The sequence below is a fragment of the Diabrotica virgifera genome, chromosome 9 (genome assembly GCF_917563875.1).
Source record: "Diabrotica virgifera virgifera chromosome 9, PGI_DIABVI_V3a".
NCBI lineage: Eukaryota > Metazoa > Arthropoda > Insecta > Coleoptera > Chrysomelidae > Diabrotica > Diabrotica virgifera.
Genome location: NC_065451.1, coordinates 208,955,923 through 208,971,622, shown reverse-complemented (window position 1 = coordinate 208,971,622; position 15,700 = coordinate 208,955,923). Strand labels below are relative to the sequence as shown.

Here is a 15,700-nt window from a genome sequence, read left to right as displayed (position 1 = left end):
GAAGAATACTGTTCCTTTTATTTGCAATATGCAAAATTAAAATCGGTTAACTACCACGGCGTCAGGAATTTTTTTAAATAAACATTCATTTTTGGTGCTACGCGCAGGACAGCGGATGCGTTTGCTCTGATTAGACATTCCAATGACCTGTCAAAAATTTCTACCAATCGTTATCTAATATATTATTTTCTTACTCTTCATTTTGTTGTGTTTCAATATTTTAATTCCACAAAAATCAAACTAATTTGATTATTGTTTGTGAAATATTGTTTAAACAATTGCATAATATGTTTAAAAATAATAAATTTGTATTCTCTAAGTTAAAATGTATGAACAAAGAAAGTTTTTGTTAAAAAAGTATTATTTGCAAAGGACAGAGTACGTATTTTTATTTTGCAATTAACACATGTATTTATTTATATCGAAATGCACTAAAAATTAAAATTTATCAATCGTTATCAAAGGTCATTGGAATGCCCAATCAGAGCAAACATATCTGTTGTCCTGCGCGTAGCATCAAAAATTAATTTTATTTAAAAAAATTCCTGACGCCGTGGTAGTTAACCAATTTTAACTTTGCAAGTTGCAAATGAAAGGAGCAGTATTTTTCTATACGTAAAAAAATTTCAACTTGCGATCTGCTTTATTTTCAGTCCTGTAACATTTTGAAAAAATGCATTTTTTTTTAAGAATTTATTTTGCAAAATCTGTTAAACCGATCTTAATGAAATTTACAGTATGTTTTATTATATCATAAAGTTTTTCTGGGTAAAATATGAAGCTCCCATGTGTAACATAAATGGTTGAAGAACGTAAAATGCGAATACTTGTTTTTTTATGTTGTTTTCGAAAATAATTGCTATTTTGCAACAAGGGTGACAAATTTTAAAAATTTTAACCAATCCTATATTGTGTAAAATTTAACTACGTACCTTTTATGTTAGTGCAACTTTTCTCGAAAATGAACACTTTTAAAGTTATAATCAAAAAACGAAGAAAAAAATCGAATTTTTCCTTTATTTTGTGACATTTTGATTATTTAAATAATGTTCCGGACCTTTTTAAGTTGGAGGATAACTCAAATATTATTATATGAGTTATTTTCAAGCAATTTCTCCAAAAAAATATGAGTCACCTCTCAACATCCAAATGTACTAATATTTTTACAGATGCGCCCTGATCTAATTTGAATATAAGTACATACGACATTAACAACATCACGTCGACCACTACTGTCCCTCCGGGGGGTCAGGTTTAAAGAAAGAGAACACGCTTAAGAAACACGTAAATGGTTATTAAAAGAAACTAATATCCCAATTTTACAGATTTTTTAACGAAAATTTCCAAGAGCAATTTTTCTAGATTTCATTATTTGTTATATAAGAGTTCGAGTATAATAATATGGATTTTACAACCATTTACCAATAATAATACCTATACGACAGTAAAATAAAAAATTAAACATGGTTTACATAATCATTTATTAATTTTAATATCGTTTTCTTTGCCTAAAAAGTGCATGTTCAGTAAAAGTTATCACGCCAAATATGGACGGTAAATTAAAGAAAAAAATATATTGTTATATCATAAAAACAAAGTCTGTTACGAATATAATAATTGATAATTTATTGCTAATAACGATTATCTGGCACGTTCTACCAGTGATTAGGTATGTTGTTTAAGATTTTGTTTATTTCCTAGTTTCTAATGGTTTTGCTTCAATCGTATGTACATTCAGATTTTATTATATTCGATTTTGAAATGTATCCGGTATTTTATTGATATACAGTATGGTGCAAATGTCTGGAATAAATTCGATATTTCGTAAACCGGCGACTGTAAGGAAAAATCCCGAAACAGGTCGATTTTTATTTTTAAATTACGATATTTTGGTATATATTTCGTACGAGTGACGTCATCTATATGAACGTGATGACATAATCGATGATTTTTTTTAAATGAGACTAGGGGTTGTGTGATAGCTCATTTGAAAGGGTATTCAATTTTGTATTCAGTAATATAAATATTAACATCATTGTTTATACACAGTGCCCGAAAATTTTTTTTTTAAATTAAATTAATTGACAAAAAAAGAAGTATTTAAAAGGTATGCTTTATTGTCAAAAAATTTTAACAATTTGTGGACAAAGCTTATACAAAATAAAAAATACAATAAAAAACAAAAAATAGTAAAAAACTACAAACAAAACAAAAACAGAAACAGACACCAAGTAAATGGCGTGAGTTATACTACTTAATATAATTTTACAGTTATTAAGTACACATTAAAAAATTAAAAATTTTGCAAACAATATGTATACAACGTCAGAGCAAAAAGAAGGCAAACGAGGAAAGGGGAAAGGGAAAGTAAATAAAAAGTTCTATGCCGCTGCAAATATGTACACAAGTACTCGAAAGTAATAATCCTACAAGTCAATTTGCTGAATTCAAATCGTTTATAAAAAAGTCATTCACTGTATAAAAAGCTTTCTCCAGCAAATAAGCTTTCAAGGCCTTGCGAAAAGCGGGAAATGCTGCAATAGATTTGATGTTAGATGGCAGGTGATTGTACATTTTTCTCGAATTGTATAGTATAGAGCACTTAACCAGCTCAGACCGTGGGGTTGGCAGATAAAGATTATGATCCACGTTTCTAAGGGGATAGTTATGAGTGGGTCTCTCTGGACCTTCTGATGCATGTTTGCGGATTAAACAAACGGATTCAAAAACAAACAAAGAAGGAAGAGTTAATATCTTAAATTTTTTAAAGAATTCTTGGCAATGATCTCTGCTATTGAGTCTCAGGGAGTAACGGAGTATTTATTTAATTCAAAATACTATTGTCAGGAAACAAAACAAAAATGTTTATTTGAAAAATAAGCATTGTTTTTCGCTTAAATTCGATGTTCAAACCAGCTCCCGCCAACCACCTGCCTCTTTGAAGTTTGAACATTTAATTTAAGCGAAAAGCAATGTTTATTTGTCAAATAATAGTTATTTATGAAACAGTTCGTGAAGTATGCTTTTTGCGAACGCACGCGATGTTTAGAGCACGAGCGACCATTGATCTTCGAACTCCTTCCATCCACGATTTCTTTGGTCTTCCTCGTTTCCTGTGTTCCGGTGGTATCCATTTTGCTACTTTCTGTGGTAGGCTTTCGTCTGACATTCTTTGAACATGCCCATACCATATAAGCTGTTTTCTATCTATGCAGTCGGTCACAGTTTCTTTTAGACCCATTTCTTCCTTAATTGTGTTGTTTCGAACCCTATCAAGTTTCGTTTTTCTAGCTGCTCTTCTTAGTGCATCCATTTCCGTGGCTTCTATTTTCCTTATTTGATGTTTTCAGACGCCAAGTTTCAGATCCGTACAACAGTGTGCTTTTTATCATTGTGTCATATATTCTCAATTTTTTTGTTTTCCTATTTCAGTACTCCATAATATTCCATTCAGAGATTTAATTAATTTTCTAGCTTTATTTATTATATTGTTCATCTCTGCATCATCCGTTCTTTCTTTGTTAAAATTTATTCTCAGGTATTTACAGTCTTCACATCGTTTTATTGTTTTCCAGTTGCAGATCAGTAGTTTCCTCTCCTACGCAGAGGTACACCGTCTTTTCCATGTTCATTATCAAACCCCATTTTTCAAATTCCTCATTCAATTTTCGTATCATGTACTCGAGATCCTCTTTGTCATTTGCACATATTACTTGATCATCGGCAAATTGGAGGGTATACAAACAAGTATCATCGTCCATCTGTATGCCCATTCCTTTGCATTTCGATTTCCACTGGTGGAGAGCTTTACCAATGTAGATTTTAAAAAGTGTCGGTGATGTGCAGCACCCCTGTCGTAGGCCTTTATTGACTCTGAATGGTTTCGATATTCTGTTGCCTAATTTTATTCTGTTGCCTAATTTTTATCATGTTGGTTGTATATATTCTGAACAGCCTTTATGAGTGTATGATTGATTGAAGTTTCCTGGAGTACCTGCGATAGTTTCGAGATAGGTATGTTATCATATGCCTTTTCTAAATCTATGAATGTAAGGTGTGTTGATATATTCCGTGCTAGTTTCTTCTCTAGAATTTGTTTCAAGCAGAACACGTTGTCTGTGCAAGATCTACCAGCTCGAAACCCGCTCTGCTCCTCTTCCTCTTGGTTTTTGTATCCGTCTTCGATCATATCTCTGATTATTCTTCCATAGATCCTACTTACCTTACTCGTTACTGATAGCCCTCGGTAGTTATTGCAGTCTAATTTGTTACCTTTTTATATATCGATGTTATGAAAGCTGTTTTCCATTCTTCTGGGATGCTTTCTCCATTGACGTACTTTGTGAATATGTATGCAAGAGATCTAAACAATTTTTGTGTTCCGTTTTTTATCAATTCTGCTGATATTCCGCCGGGGCCGGGGGATTTTCCATTTTTAAGCTGTTTTACTGTTTTAGTCACTACTGCTACATCAATTAGTACTTGTTCGCCTTCTATACTTATTTCATTTTGAGCTTGATCTTTGTATTCTGTTCTTTCTTAGGTAAGTAGATTCTTATAATGATCTATCCATTTTTTTGTTGGTATTAGCTGTATTGGGTTGTAGGATTTTTTATCGACTTTTATATTGTTAATGAATTTCCATGCTTCACTGCATTGTCTACCTCCGATATACATACTCCTATATACTCCGATATTCACGCAGAGTCTCATACAATATCTTATCTACGATAAACAAATAAAAAAACTGTAACTCTTCGTAACTGGAATACATTTCTATTCCACATTTTTAGAACTTTGACATTTAAAAATTCTAACTTCTTTCAAACCACAAAACTGTCAAAACTTTTGTTGTAATTTATTGCTCACATGTCATCACCATGACAACGCGATAGTTAAGGATATTTGATTATATGAAGTGTGTCAAAAAACAGTGCGAAAAAGTAAATCCCATTTAAAATACATTGTTACTTCACGCACACTTTAAGTCCTTCACGCACTGCTATCTATAATGACAGTTTTCACAAACTAAAAACTTATACAAAATATGAGATAGAGTAGATAAACATTGTTTTTCTGTTTTCTGACAGCAGTAAAATTCTTTTTAAGATTGTTTAAAAAACAAAGCAAAATCAGCTATACGACTTTTTCAGCTTTTTTTCTTCCTTGACTGTGGTGTAAGAGTATCAGGGTAGCATTAAACTAGAATTGTATTTTTCAGCATTTTATGTCAAGAAGAAAATTTTGACGAGCAATTCCACTTTGACTACAGAGGCCCAGTGACAATGAAAGGCAAATCAGAACCGATGGACGTATATCTTCTCACCAGAACCAATACCTAAACAAATATTTACACGATAAGAATATAGCCGGATGGTTTAACTATATCGCTCAACCGGAAGAAAAGTGATGCAACTCAAAAAATGGATAATTCCAGTTACCTATCTTGTTAAATTGACTCCAAAAATCCTATACTTTTTCCAGGAAAAATGACACATAGATGTTTACTCCAACTTCGTAAGATGGCGGTAGTGTCATTATTTTATTTGGCGGTAAAATGAATATTTTTATTCCGGTTATTTATCACGAAAAAACCGTTGCATTTCGTGAAGTGTCCTAGGTATTTTTGGCGTTTCGACGGAAAAGTGACCAATATTTTAAAATAAAAGTGACATAACTCAAAATGTTGATCTTTTTTTGTATGTTCACTTTTTTCTTCGTTATTAATTTATAAATTTTAGCAGTTACCGTTTCAAACTGTATTTTTGTCTACTCTGAAGTTTTTTTTTTGAGTTGTGACACTTTTCTTTCGGATGAGCGAATGACAGCAGCGTTAGCATTCTTCCACTATTGCAATATCTTCGGTATTTGAAACTGGAGAGTTAAAACTGCGGTACGGAAAATACACGAGGCATAACGATACCACATCGCTCATCCGAAAGAAGAGTGACACAACTCAAAAAATGCATAATTCCAGTTATCTTGTTCGTTAAATCGACTCCAAAAATCCTATACTTTTACCAGGAAAAGTGTCACATAGATGTTTACTTCCAACTTCGTAGATAGTGGTAGTGTCACTATTCATTTGGCGGTAAAATGAACAATGATACTTTTCAGTTATGCTCTGACGATGACGTTCGAAGTGAACGTATGGTTTATTTATCACGAAAACCGTTGTTTTTAGAGAAGTGTCCTAGGTATTTTTGGCGTTTCCGCGAAAAAGTGACATAACCCAAAATGTTTATTTTTTTTTTCTTGTTAAACCATTTATCATATTTTTTGGTTTTGTTTCTTACACAATTATTAGAAATATTCACTTATCCAAATTCTTTATTTTTAAATTATAAATTTTGGCATTTGCCATTTAAAACTGACATGTAAATAAGATATAAAAATCCATTTTTTTTTCCTGAAAAAAGTTGTTTTTTTGAATTGTGACACTTTTCTTCCGGATGAGCGAATGACAGCAGCGTTAGCATTCTTCCACTGTTGCAATATCTTCGTTATTTGAAACTGGAGAGTGAAAACTGCGGTCCGGAAAATACACGAGGCATAACGATATCTACCACATTTTATTGCATGTTACTTGTTGTGAATATTCTAATTAATATTTTATTAAAGCAATAAAATTGATGTACAACTATTGTCGTGTTTTAGTCTGTATTGTCGGTTTTTTTCACATTTTAAACCAACGAAATAAAATTATAGTTTACGAAGGTATTTCTAAAATTAGTAAGAATACCTCTGAAAAATAAATGATATTAGACCCCAAGATTCGAAGCAATTAAAAATCTAAAAATTACTTGGAGCTATTTTTCAAGTGGAATATCTAGGAGAAACTTTAACAAGTTTCCACAATGCTAATAATTAGGCATAGGTAGTAGAGATGCATCAAGTCAAACTAGTTTGATTTTACTCAACAAACTTGACTTGACTTGAAAATCAAACTTTTTGTATAAAAAAGTTTGACTTGACTTGATTTCGATATCTTTAGGTTTGACTTGAATTCAAACATCTTCAAACAGTTTGAAATGTTTGAATATTACGCAACGTGTTTATTTTCAATTTTAAATGAGAACGGCGGGTGGGGGGGAGGGGTAGGGGAAATTCCCCTCCCCCCTCCCAACAAGGTCCAAAATTTTTTTTTTACAAATTTCAATAAACATAGAAAGGTATTGGCTGATACGATATTTAAACCGCAGACAGACAAATAAAACCCAATAAACGCGCCAGTTAGGATAATTATTAAGAAAGCTTAATGCATATTTATACATTAATTTTTTTTTAATTTAAACCCCACATTTGTAGCCTGTATCCGAAAAAAATTTAAATTGTAGATATAAAACCATATAGACCTGGATCCCGCGTACCAAAAAAAAAGTTGATTAATAGCAAGCTGAAAATTCGTTAATAGCTTAACGTTGTCTAGTCAGACAAACTTTGATGTATGGGAACACTGGAACAGAAGAAGTTTTAATTGTGGAAAAGGTTAAAAATTTGGAACGTCAGACTACGTAAACGTTCCATGTATTTTGTCGGACAGCACTTCCAATTGATTTGTTACCATTTCATTAAACTCTCATGCAAAAATCAGACTGGTGTTTATCACCAACTGGGCATTTTAATGAGTGGAACACGAAGAACATGTCAAATGACAGGAATCATGTTGGTTAGAAATAGCAGTCTGATTTTTGCATGAGAGTTTAATGAAAGGGTAACAAATCAATTGGATGTTCTGACCGACAAAATACATGGGACGTTTTCGTAATCTGACGCTCCAACTTTTTAAACTGTTCCACAATTAAAACGTCCCCTGTTCCAGTGTTCCCGTATATCAAAGTTTGTCCGACTAGACACCGTTAAGCTATTAACAAATTTTCAGCTTGCTATTAATCACCTTTTTTTGGTACGCGGGATCCAGGTCTAATAACCCTATGGTTAGTTTTGAATTTTAAAGAAATACCAACGAATATACAGCAATACTAACTTTTTGTATTGTGGTACATATTTTCGAGTGAACTAGCAGCTTGGTACCACATGTTTTTTCGAACTGGCCCTAAGATAAATTTTAAAGAAATACCAACGAATATACAGCAATACTAACTTTTTGTATTGTGGTACATATTTTCGAGTGAACTAGCAGCTTGGTACCACATGTTTTTTCGAACTGGCCCTGAGATAAATAAATGCCTTTTTAATAAAAGAAAGTCATAAAAATTCCAAATAATTTTATTTTGAGCTGTTCATTGAAAAGCCAAATAGTCTTATTTTATTGTAACCCTTAAGGCCATAGGCGTAACATGTCGCTGATCAAAATGTTCAATGTGTTTTAAATGTATTATTTTTTTTTTTCAAATCCTGAGAAAACTAATAAGAATTAAAAAAAATTTAAACGCATCATGAAAGATTACATTATTTCTGAGGGACGAACGACGAACAACCCTGAAAACTTCTATAATGTTTATTTATTACGTTCCATTGGTGAACATAAAAAGGAAAATTTAGTGTTGTTATTAATTGCAAATATTTCATTCAAAACAAACTTTTTATTTATTCTAAGTGACTTTCGGCCCTCGGTAATAACGCAATCTTTCATTCTGCGTTTAAATTTTTCAAAAATACTTATTAGTTTTCTCAGGATTCGAAAAAAATAAATATCTACATTTAAAAGTTTTAAATTAAAACACATTGAAAATTTTGGACGGGGTCGAGTTCGCTCCCAATGGTAAGAATTTTACCTGAACTAAAAAAGGTAGAGTCCGAATTGGCTCCCATAGACAAAATTTATTTTACCTAAACATATCACCCAGCGTTGTCACTTCTTTCAAATTTTCTCTTTTTGTTAGAAACAGGTACCTTCCTAGAAATATCTATGGGAAAGGAGGAAGACCTAACCCTTCGGTCCTAACTTAACTTTCGGGTATTAGAGTGTAGAGCGCAAACCGGCCGATTTCAGGTAAGAGCGCAAAACGGTCGAGCGCATACCGGCCGACACCGATAATTTGTGTTAAAATTGCCACATATGCCAATGTTGAACTAAAACAAACTCTAAAAGTATTTGTCTAAAAGTATAATTTTCCTATAAAAAGTCTATATCACTATGTAAATTTCCTAAGCAGTATAAATATTACACGATTTGGCAACAATGTCTAATGTTTCCGCGATTATATGGAAGCCTACCCGCATTCATGCGGGAGCCAATTCGTACCCTTCTAAAATATACCTGAACGAAGCGGAGCGAACTCGACTTCACCCAAAATTTTGACTTTTATGTGGTACTCATTGTATTATTAATTTTATCTTAATTGGCAACTAACATGTCTATCTCGACAAAAAAGTATATCTACTAAATAAATTATTTTTCAAACTCTTTCAAACTAGTTTGACAAACAGTTTGAATTTTCAAACCTGTACGATTGACCAGTTTGACTTGACTTGAAATATTTGTCAGAAGGATTGACTTGAGTTTGACTTGAAATTAAGTCAAACTCAAGTCAAGTTCAAACATTCAAGTCAAACTTGTGCAACTCTAATAGGTAGATTAAACTTAATTAAAATTTAAATGAAAAACAAACACTTCATTGACAAATTGCTCAAATTCCTTAGCCAGAGTATTCTTTTGCTACCTGGACGTCTACTAATATCTATTTTGCTTTCTAATACCCACTATTTCAAACAACCTACGTTTCGCAGATGACACAGCCCTTCTTGCAAATAGTCAAGCAGAGCTGATTGATCTTATACGACTGGTTGAAAACGAAAGTCAAATATTTGGTCTGCAATTAAACATATCAAAGACAAAGATCATGAGAGTGGATAGATTACATAACAATCATCCACACATAACCACAATTGACCGGTTTGAGGTTGTGAGCTTATACTTATAATCTGGGATCATTGATCACAAACACAGGGTCATTACAGGAAAAAACGTAGATGTGATATAGCAACATCATCACAGCTAGAGTGATCGCCAACGTTCGGAACGGACAGGAACCCTAAGAATAAGAACTGATAGGTATAGCAAAAGTTGCCACAGCAAAAATGACCACAATATGGAAAGACTGTCCAATTTCTAGAGCGTTAAAGATGAAGTTAATCAACTGCTTAATATTCTCAATACTGACCTACGGATGTGAATCTTGGACCCTGAGAAATTCAGAAAGAAGAAAGATAGACGCCACTGAAACGTTCTGAGACGAATGCTACGAATTTCTGGGACCGAGCTAAAAGTTAGCCAAAGACTCTCCAGTAAAGTCCATCTCCAACAATTAAAATACTTTGGACATGTTATAAAAGCAAACACAGAAAACATGGAAAGACTCATTATGCAAGGAAAGGTGGAAGGCCGAAGATCACGAAGAAGATCTTTAACAAGATGGATCGATCAAATTACAGGAATATGAAAAAGACCCATGTATGGGTTAAACACCAATGGACCAGAGACAGAGATCTTACATCACGTCATAGAGAGACAATACACGACATCACGTCGACCACTACACTCCCTCCCGGGGGTCAGGATTGGAGAGAGAGACCTACTATTTGACAAACTCTACGCTTAATTCAGTATAAATTGTTAAATCAATAAAAGAAATCAAAAACACTATTAAAAATATTTTTAATGTCCTTCAAAATATTTTACTCCTTTCGATGTGGGTACTTACATTTTTTATTGTCCAGCTTTTGCAGTTTTGGATGCACCTAAAACGATTTAAAACTTAGCAGTACTTAGGTCCTAGTGTTCCGTTTCTTAAAAGGTATATAGTATAGTTCAGCGTTCTTGTAATAAATAGGCATTTTACTTGAAATTTTACTTGTTTTGCCTTCGCATTGCAACTGAATTATAAATAAAATTTTTATTAAAAATAAAAATTTTATTTTATTTTTGCCTATTTTATTATTCATATTAGGAATGCTGAAATATACCACAAACAAAAATTGATGTCTGAGGTATCAATATTTAAAACATGCTGCTTGGATGGAAGATCCATGTTAGGAAAAACTTTGCGAGACGAGATAAGAAACAAGGAGATCAGAAAAAGAACCAAGGTGACTGATGTTATCAAAAGGATAGCCAGATTAAAATGGAGGACATTTGGGCGATGGACAAAAATGTTGTTTGAATGGTGGCCAAAGAAACACAAGAGAAACTTCGGTGGATCACCTACACGATGGGTTGACGATCTAAGAATACTAAATAAAAACTAGATGAGGACGGTACAAACTAGACGGGGTTGGAAACATAACCAAGAGGACTATGTTCTGCAATGGACTTTTTCGGCTAGATGATGATGATGTAGCTTTCTATTTATACAATCTGTTCATATTACCTGGTAATCCACACGACTGAAGTTGTAACTTAACATCTTCCACTGACAATTCTTTAGTTTCCGCTAAATCGTCCAAGAGAGTCAGAAAATCCGCAAAAAGGATACCCTTCACCTGAAACTTAAAGTACGCTAAGCCAGTGTCAGTCCTCGTTAAATCTTTGGAAAGAACCCCGGCTTGTTTGAACCAAAAATCGATCTGCTTCAAATGAATGGTTTTGGTCAGCAGATCTTTCTTATCGTAGACTTTTGCTGCGTCTTGTTTTGGGTCTTGGGGAGCCATTACAGCGACGATATCTGGGTCAAAATTGGCGAAGTTGAGGAATTGTATGTCAAGTTTGATGATTTCCCACTGTTGTTCCGAAGGGGCGGCTCTTAGGGGGATTGTGGGACCAAACTGTCCAGGTGTAGTCATTTTTATTTAAAGAAAAGTTATTGCCTATCGCATTTTTTACACGTAACCAGAGAAAATTTAGTTTTTCTAAAACAAATAATGTAAATATTTGTAATGTTTTCATGCTGTCAATGTTATTCGATATTGACAATTATAAAAACAACTTTTTTCTTCTTTCTTTTTTATTGGCTCACATACTTGTGCATATGCCAGTACATTTGGATGTATTTCAGCTCGTCTTGCTCTAAGCAATGCTGCAATGGTAAAAAACCTAAAAAAAACTGACTTTTTTTCTTGCGTCATTTTTATTGGACATCCAGCAGTTATTCAGCCAGTCGTGGGTCGTCTAAAATGGCGAAAAAAGAAGAAAATCAAATAAAAGAAGAAAGAAGTAAAATATAACAATATACTTCGACACTTAAATAATCCTCCACATGCTCTAGCCTTGAGCCCTTGTCAAGGCGTGGTAACCCACTGTGGTTCTAAATGCAGAAAACTTGGTCATGAGGTAAAAAAATCCCTATTTGGGGATCTTCATGTTTAAAGTTGCTTTCTCATACTACATATCGTTAAGTCGTAATACGCAGGTATAAAATTCAAACCGGATGTATTCTTATTCATAGCTCGAAAAGAATACGTTTGTTATACATTTTTAAAAGATTCCCCCATATTAGATCCACCATTTTGTTTTTTCTGATAATGACATATTCGTAATCATAAATCTTAAAAAGCCTTTAAATTATCAAACTTCAAAAGAAAGTCTGCATCTTTATTTCAAAAAGTAGCTTTATTCGTATAATCCGCAGTTTCAAAAATCCATTATATCATAAAATTTCAAAAAAAATAGGCGCTTACGTTATTGCGCATTTTGTTTGTCAAAAAATAATGTCAGATTTGGAATTAGAAACCTTCTTCTTTCTTCTTCTTTTGCCCTTTAATTCGTCCAATTCTGAACATAGGCTTCCCCCAGTTTCCTCCATTCGCTTCTGTTTAGTGCTTTCTGTTTCCAGTGCGTTCCTCCTATCTTTTTATTGTCGTCTCCCCATCTCATCTGGGGTCGTCCTCTTGCTCTCTTTCCTGTCCATGGTCTCCATTGTTGTATCGTGCTATTCCACCTATTGTCCGTTTGTCTAGCGTTATGACCTGCGAAGCTCCATTTTAGCCTGGTTATATGTTGACCTGCGTCTTTGACTTTTGTTCTATTTCTGACCCAATTGTTTTGCTTTTTGTCTGTCAGTTTTACTCCTAACATTGCTCTCTCCATGGCTCTTTGTGTCTTTATTATTTTATCCATGTTTGCCTTGGTCAAGGTCCATGTTTGGCATGCGTATGTGAGAATTGGGAGTATGCACTGGTCAAACACTCTTGTTTTTAAGTATTGTTGTATTTTTTTATTCTTTAGGACCCATTTTAATTTTCCAAATCCTGCCCAGGCTAATCTGACCCTTCTTTTTACCTCCGCTGTTTGGTTTTCCTTATTTATTTTTATAATCTGTCCCAAATATATATAATCATTAACCGCTTCTATTGTGGTGTCGTTTAGTATTACGTTTCTATTGTCTTGTGTGTTTGTCATTGTTTTTGTTTTGGCAAAATTCATTTTTAGACCTATTTGTTCGGATTCATTTGCTAGTTCGGTTAGCATGGTTTGTAGTTCTTCAAAACTTGATGCTATGACTACTACATCGTCTGCATATCTTAGGTGGTTTAGTTTCTTTCCATTTATGTTTATTCCCATGTTTGTCCATTCCATTGTTTTGAAAACATCTTCCAGTGCTAATGTAAATAGTTTAGGAGAAATAACATCTCCCTGTCGCACTCCTCTGTTAATTGGTATGGGTTTTGTGGTTTCTTCCAATTGTACTGTCATTGTTGCTTTCTTATATATATTATGTATTAGCATTCTGTATCTGGAATCTATTCGACAGTTGTTTATAGCTTTTTCTATTGCCCACATTTCCGCGCTGTCAAATGCTTTTTCGTAATCAACGAACGCTAAGTGCAGATCTATATGGTATTCGTTAGCTTTTTCTATTAGTGTCCTAATTGTTAGAAGATGGTCAGTGGTGCTATATCCCTTTCGGAATCCTGCCTGCTCTACGGGTTGATACGAGTCCAATTTGTGTGTTAGTGTGTTGTTGATAATCCTCATGAATAGTTTATACGTTTGCGACAGCAGTGAGATGGGTCTGTAATTTTTTATGTCCTTTCTGTCGCCTTTCTTAAATAGCAGGATTATAAGACTTTCGTTCCATTCGTCGGGTATTTCTCCTTTATGTAGACACTGATTAAACAGATTTCTTAATGTTTGTAAGATTTCTTCTTTCCCTTCTTTCAACATTTCAGCAAGGATTCCATCTGGTCCTGGTGCTTTGTTGTTCTTTAATTGTGATAGTGCTGCTTCTATTTCATAATTTTCTATTTTTGGTAGTGTTTCTGAGTTTACATTCGTGATTGTTTTCTTGATATATTCCTGAGTGTTGAAGTTTGCGTCTTTCTTTGAGGTGTATAGTTCTTTATAAAACCTTTCTACTTCTTCTGATATCTTATCTTTTCTCCTCTCTTCCCGTCCTGTTTCATCCTTTATTGAAATGAGTAGTGGTTTCCCTAAATTTGGTCGTAAGCATTTTAGGACCTTATTTCTCTCAATTACTTTCTCGATTTCATTTTCAGTGTGTTTTCTTAGATCCTCTCTGGTTTTTCTTCTAATAAGTTTGTTTAGTTCTACGTATTCTACTGTGTTTCTTTTGTTTTCGCTTATTAGTTTTCGTCTACTTTCCATTAATTTAACTGTCCCGCTACTTAATCTATTTTCTTTTGTTGTTAGTTTTTTGGCAGTTTTCATTCCCGCTTCCAAGAGTTTTTCTTTCATTTCTTCATTGATCTTATTAATTTCTGACTCTTCCTTTGCTACTTGTTGATTATAGTTTTCCCTTAAAGTCTGTCTATATTCTTCTGCGTTTTGTCTTATTCTGCTATGGTCAATAGCCGTTGGTTTTCTTCTAGATTTCTGCGTCGCTAGTTTGCTTATTTCTATTTTGGCTCGTAGTATGCGGTGGTCGCTGGCAGTTGAGAATTTATTAAGTGCAGTTACGTCTTCGAAGATTTGTTTATTTTGGCAGAGGAAGTAGTCTATTTCATTTTTTGTCACCCCATTTGGGGAGACCCATGTCCATTTTCGGTTTGGCTTCTTATTAAAGTATGTATTTATTGCATGAAGGTTTTGTTGTTCCAAATATTCTAGTAGTCTTTCGCTAGTTAGAAACCTTAACAAGCTTAAAATGCGAGCATTATCATAACGAAAACTGTTTATTTACGTATTTTAATTCATAATATGGAAAATTGCTATTATGAAAAGTTGTTTAGAATTAAAAATTATGTTTTAATGTGCAATTATACCATTCTAATTTAAATGTTGTGAACTATAAAGGTACTTTACTCTTGATCGAAATTCATATTTTTTATATACCTCGTATAAAATTTGATATATGATGGTTGCTTCATAAATCTTAGACCATGAAGAGCTCTTTATGAAGAATAACTTTTCTTCGTCAAATTAAAAATAAAAGAGTTATAAATGAAAATGTTGTTGGTACCTATCCATGATTTGAGAAAAAATTTTTCGCGCTTTTAATTATATTGGCCAATCATATTGGTCGTGGTTGCTGGATAATTGTCAAGGCCGTAGCCCAAAAAAATTATAAGAAGAAAAAGTAAGATTTAGGTTATGTTATTAAAAGGTAAACAATTGCATGTAGTAAATAAAATTAATTATTAAAATGCAGTACTTGTGAGCAACATATAATTTTTCTTCTTCAATGACAGTAGGTATGAAATATACGTCAATTTGACAATTTCAATTGAGAATATGAATTATTTAAGAAAGTTGCAATATTTCTCCGCTATTCGCGCACGATCGTTTCTCGTATCCCCTCCAAGTACTCTCCCTCTTCTTTCGTCTACCTTGACTTGTATT

The 15,700-nt window shown here is 33.3% G+C and overlaps 2 protein-coding genes across 2 annotated transcripts in view; one reads left to right on the top strand and one right to left on the bottom strand.

Moving 5' to 3' along the window:
* Nucleotides 1-6,643, top strand: part of LOC114327654 (guanylate cyclase soluble subunit beta-1) — a 48,432-nt gene extending 41,789 nt beyond the window's left edge. Inside the window, exon 13 of the mRNA XM_050662883.1 lies at nt 5,222-6,643. Within this exon, the coding sequence (XP_050518840.1) occupies nt 5,222-5,342 (121 nt within the window). The 3' untranslated portion in view covers nt 5,343-6,643. The remainder of the gene's footprint in view (nt 1-5,221) is intronic.
* A 3,959-nt stretch (nt 6,644-10,602) lies between these two features.
* On the bottom strand, nt 10,603-11,865 carry LOC114327655 (uncharacterized). Its single transcript, XM_050662148.1, has 2 exons — nt 11,334-11,865; nt 10,603-10,704 (listed from the first exon to the last, which is right to left on the bottom strand). The coding sequence occupies exons 1-2, from the start codon at nt 11,743-11,745 to the stop codon at nt 10,673-10,675; spliced, it is 444 nt and encodes a 147-aa protein (XP_050518105.1). The 5' UTR covers nt 11,746-11,865; the 3' UTR covers nt 10,603-10,672.
* Nucleotides 11,866-15,700: the final 3,835 nt, after the last annotated feature.

Excerpts from the sequence above, each read along its gene's own strand:
- LOC114327655 (XM_050662148.1), bottom strand. The coding sequence starts at position 11,745 with ATGACTACACCTGGACAGTTTGGTCCCACAATCCCCCTAAGAGCCGCC. Across the intron at positions 10,705-11,333 it reads TCAGTCGTGTGGATTACCAG|GTGCATCCAAAACTGCAAAA; the intron begins GTAATATGAACA and ends AAATCGTTTTAG.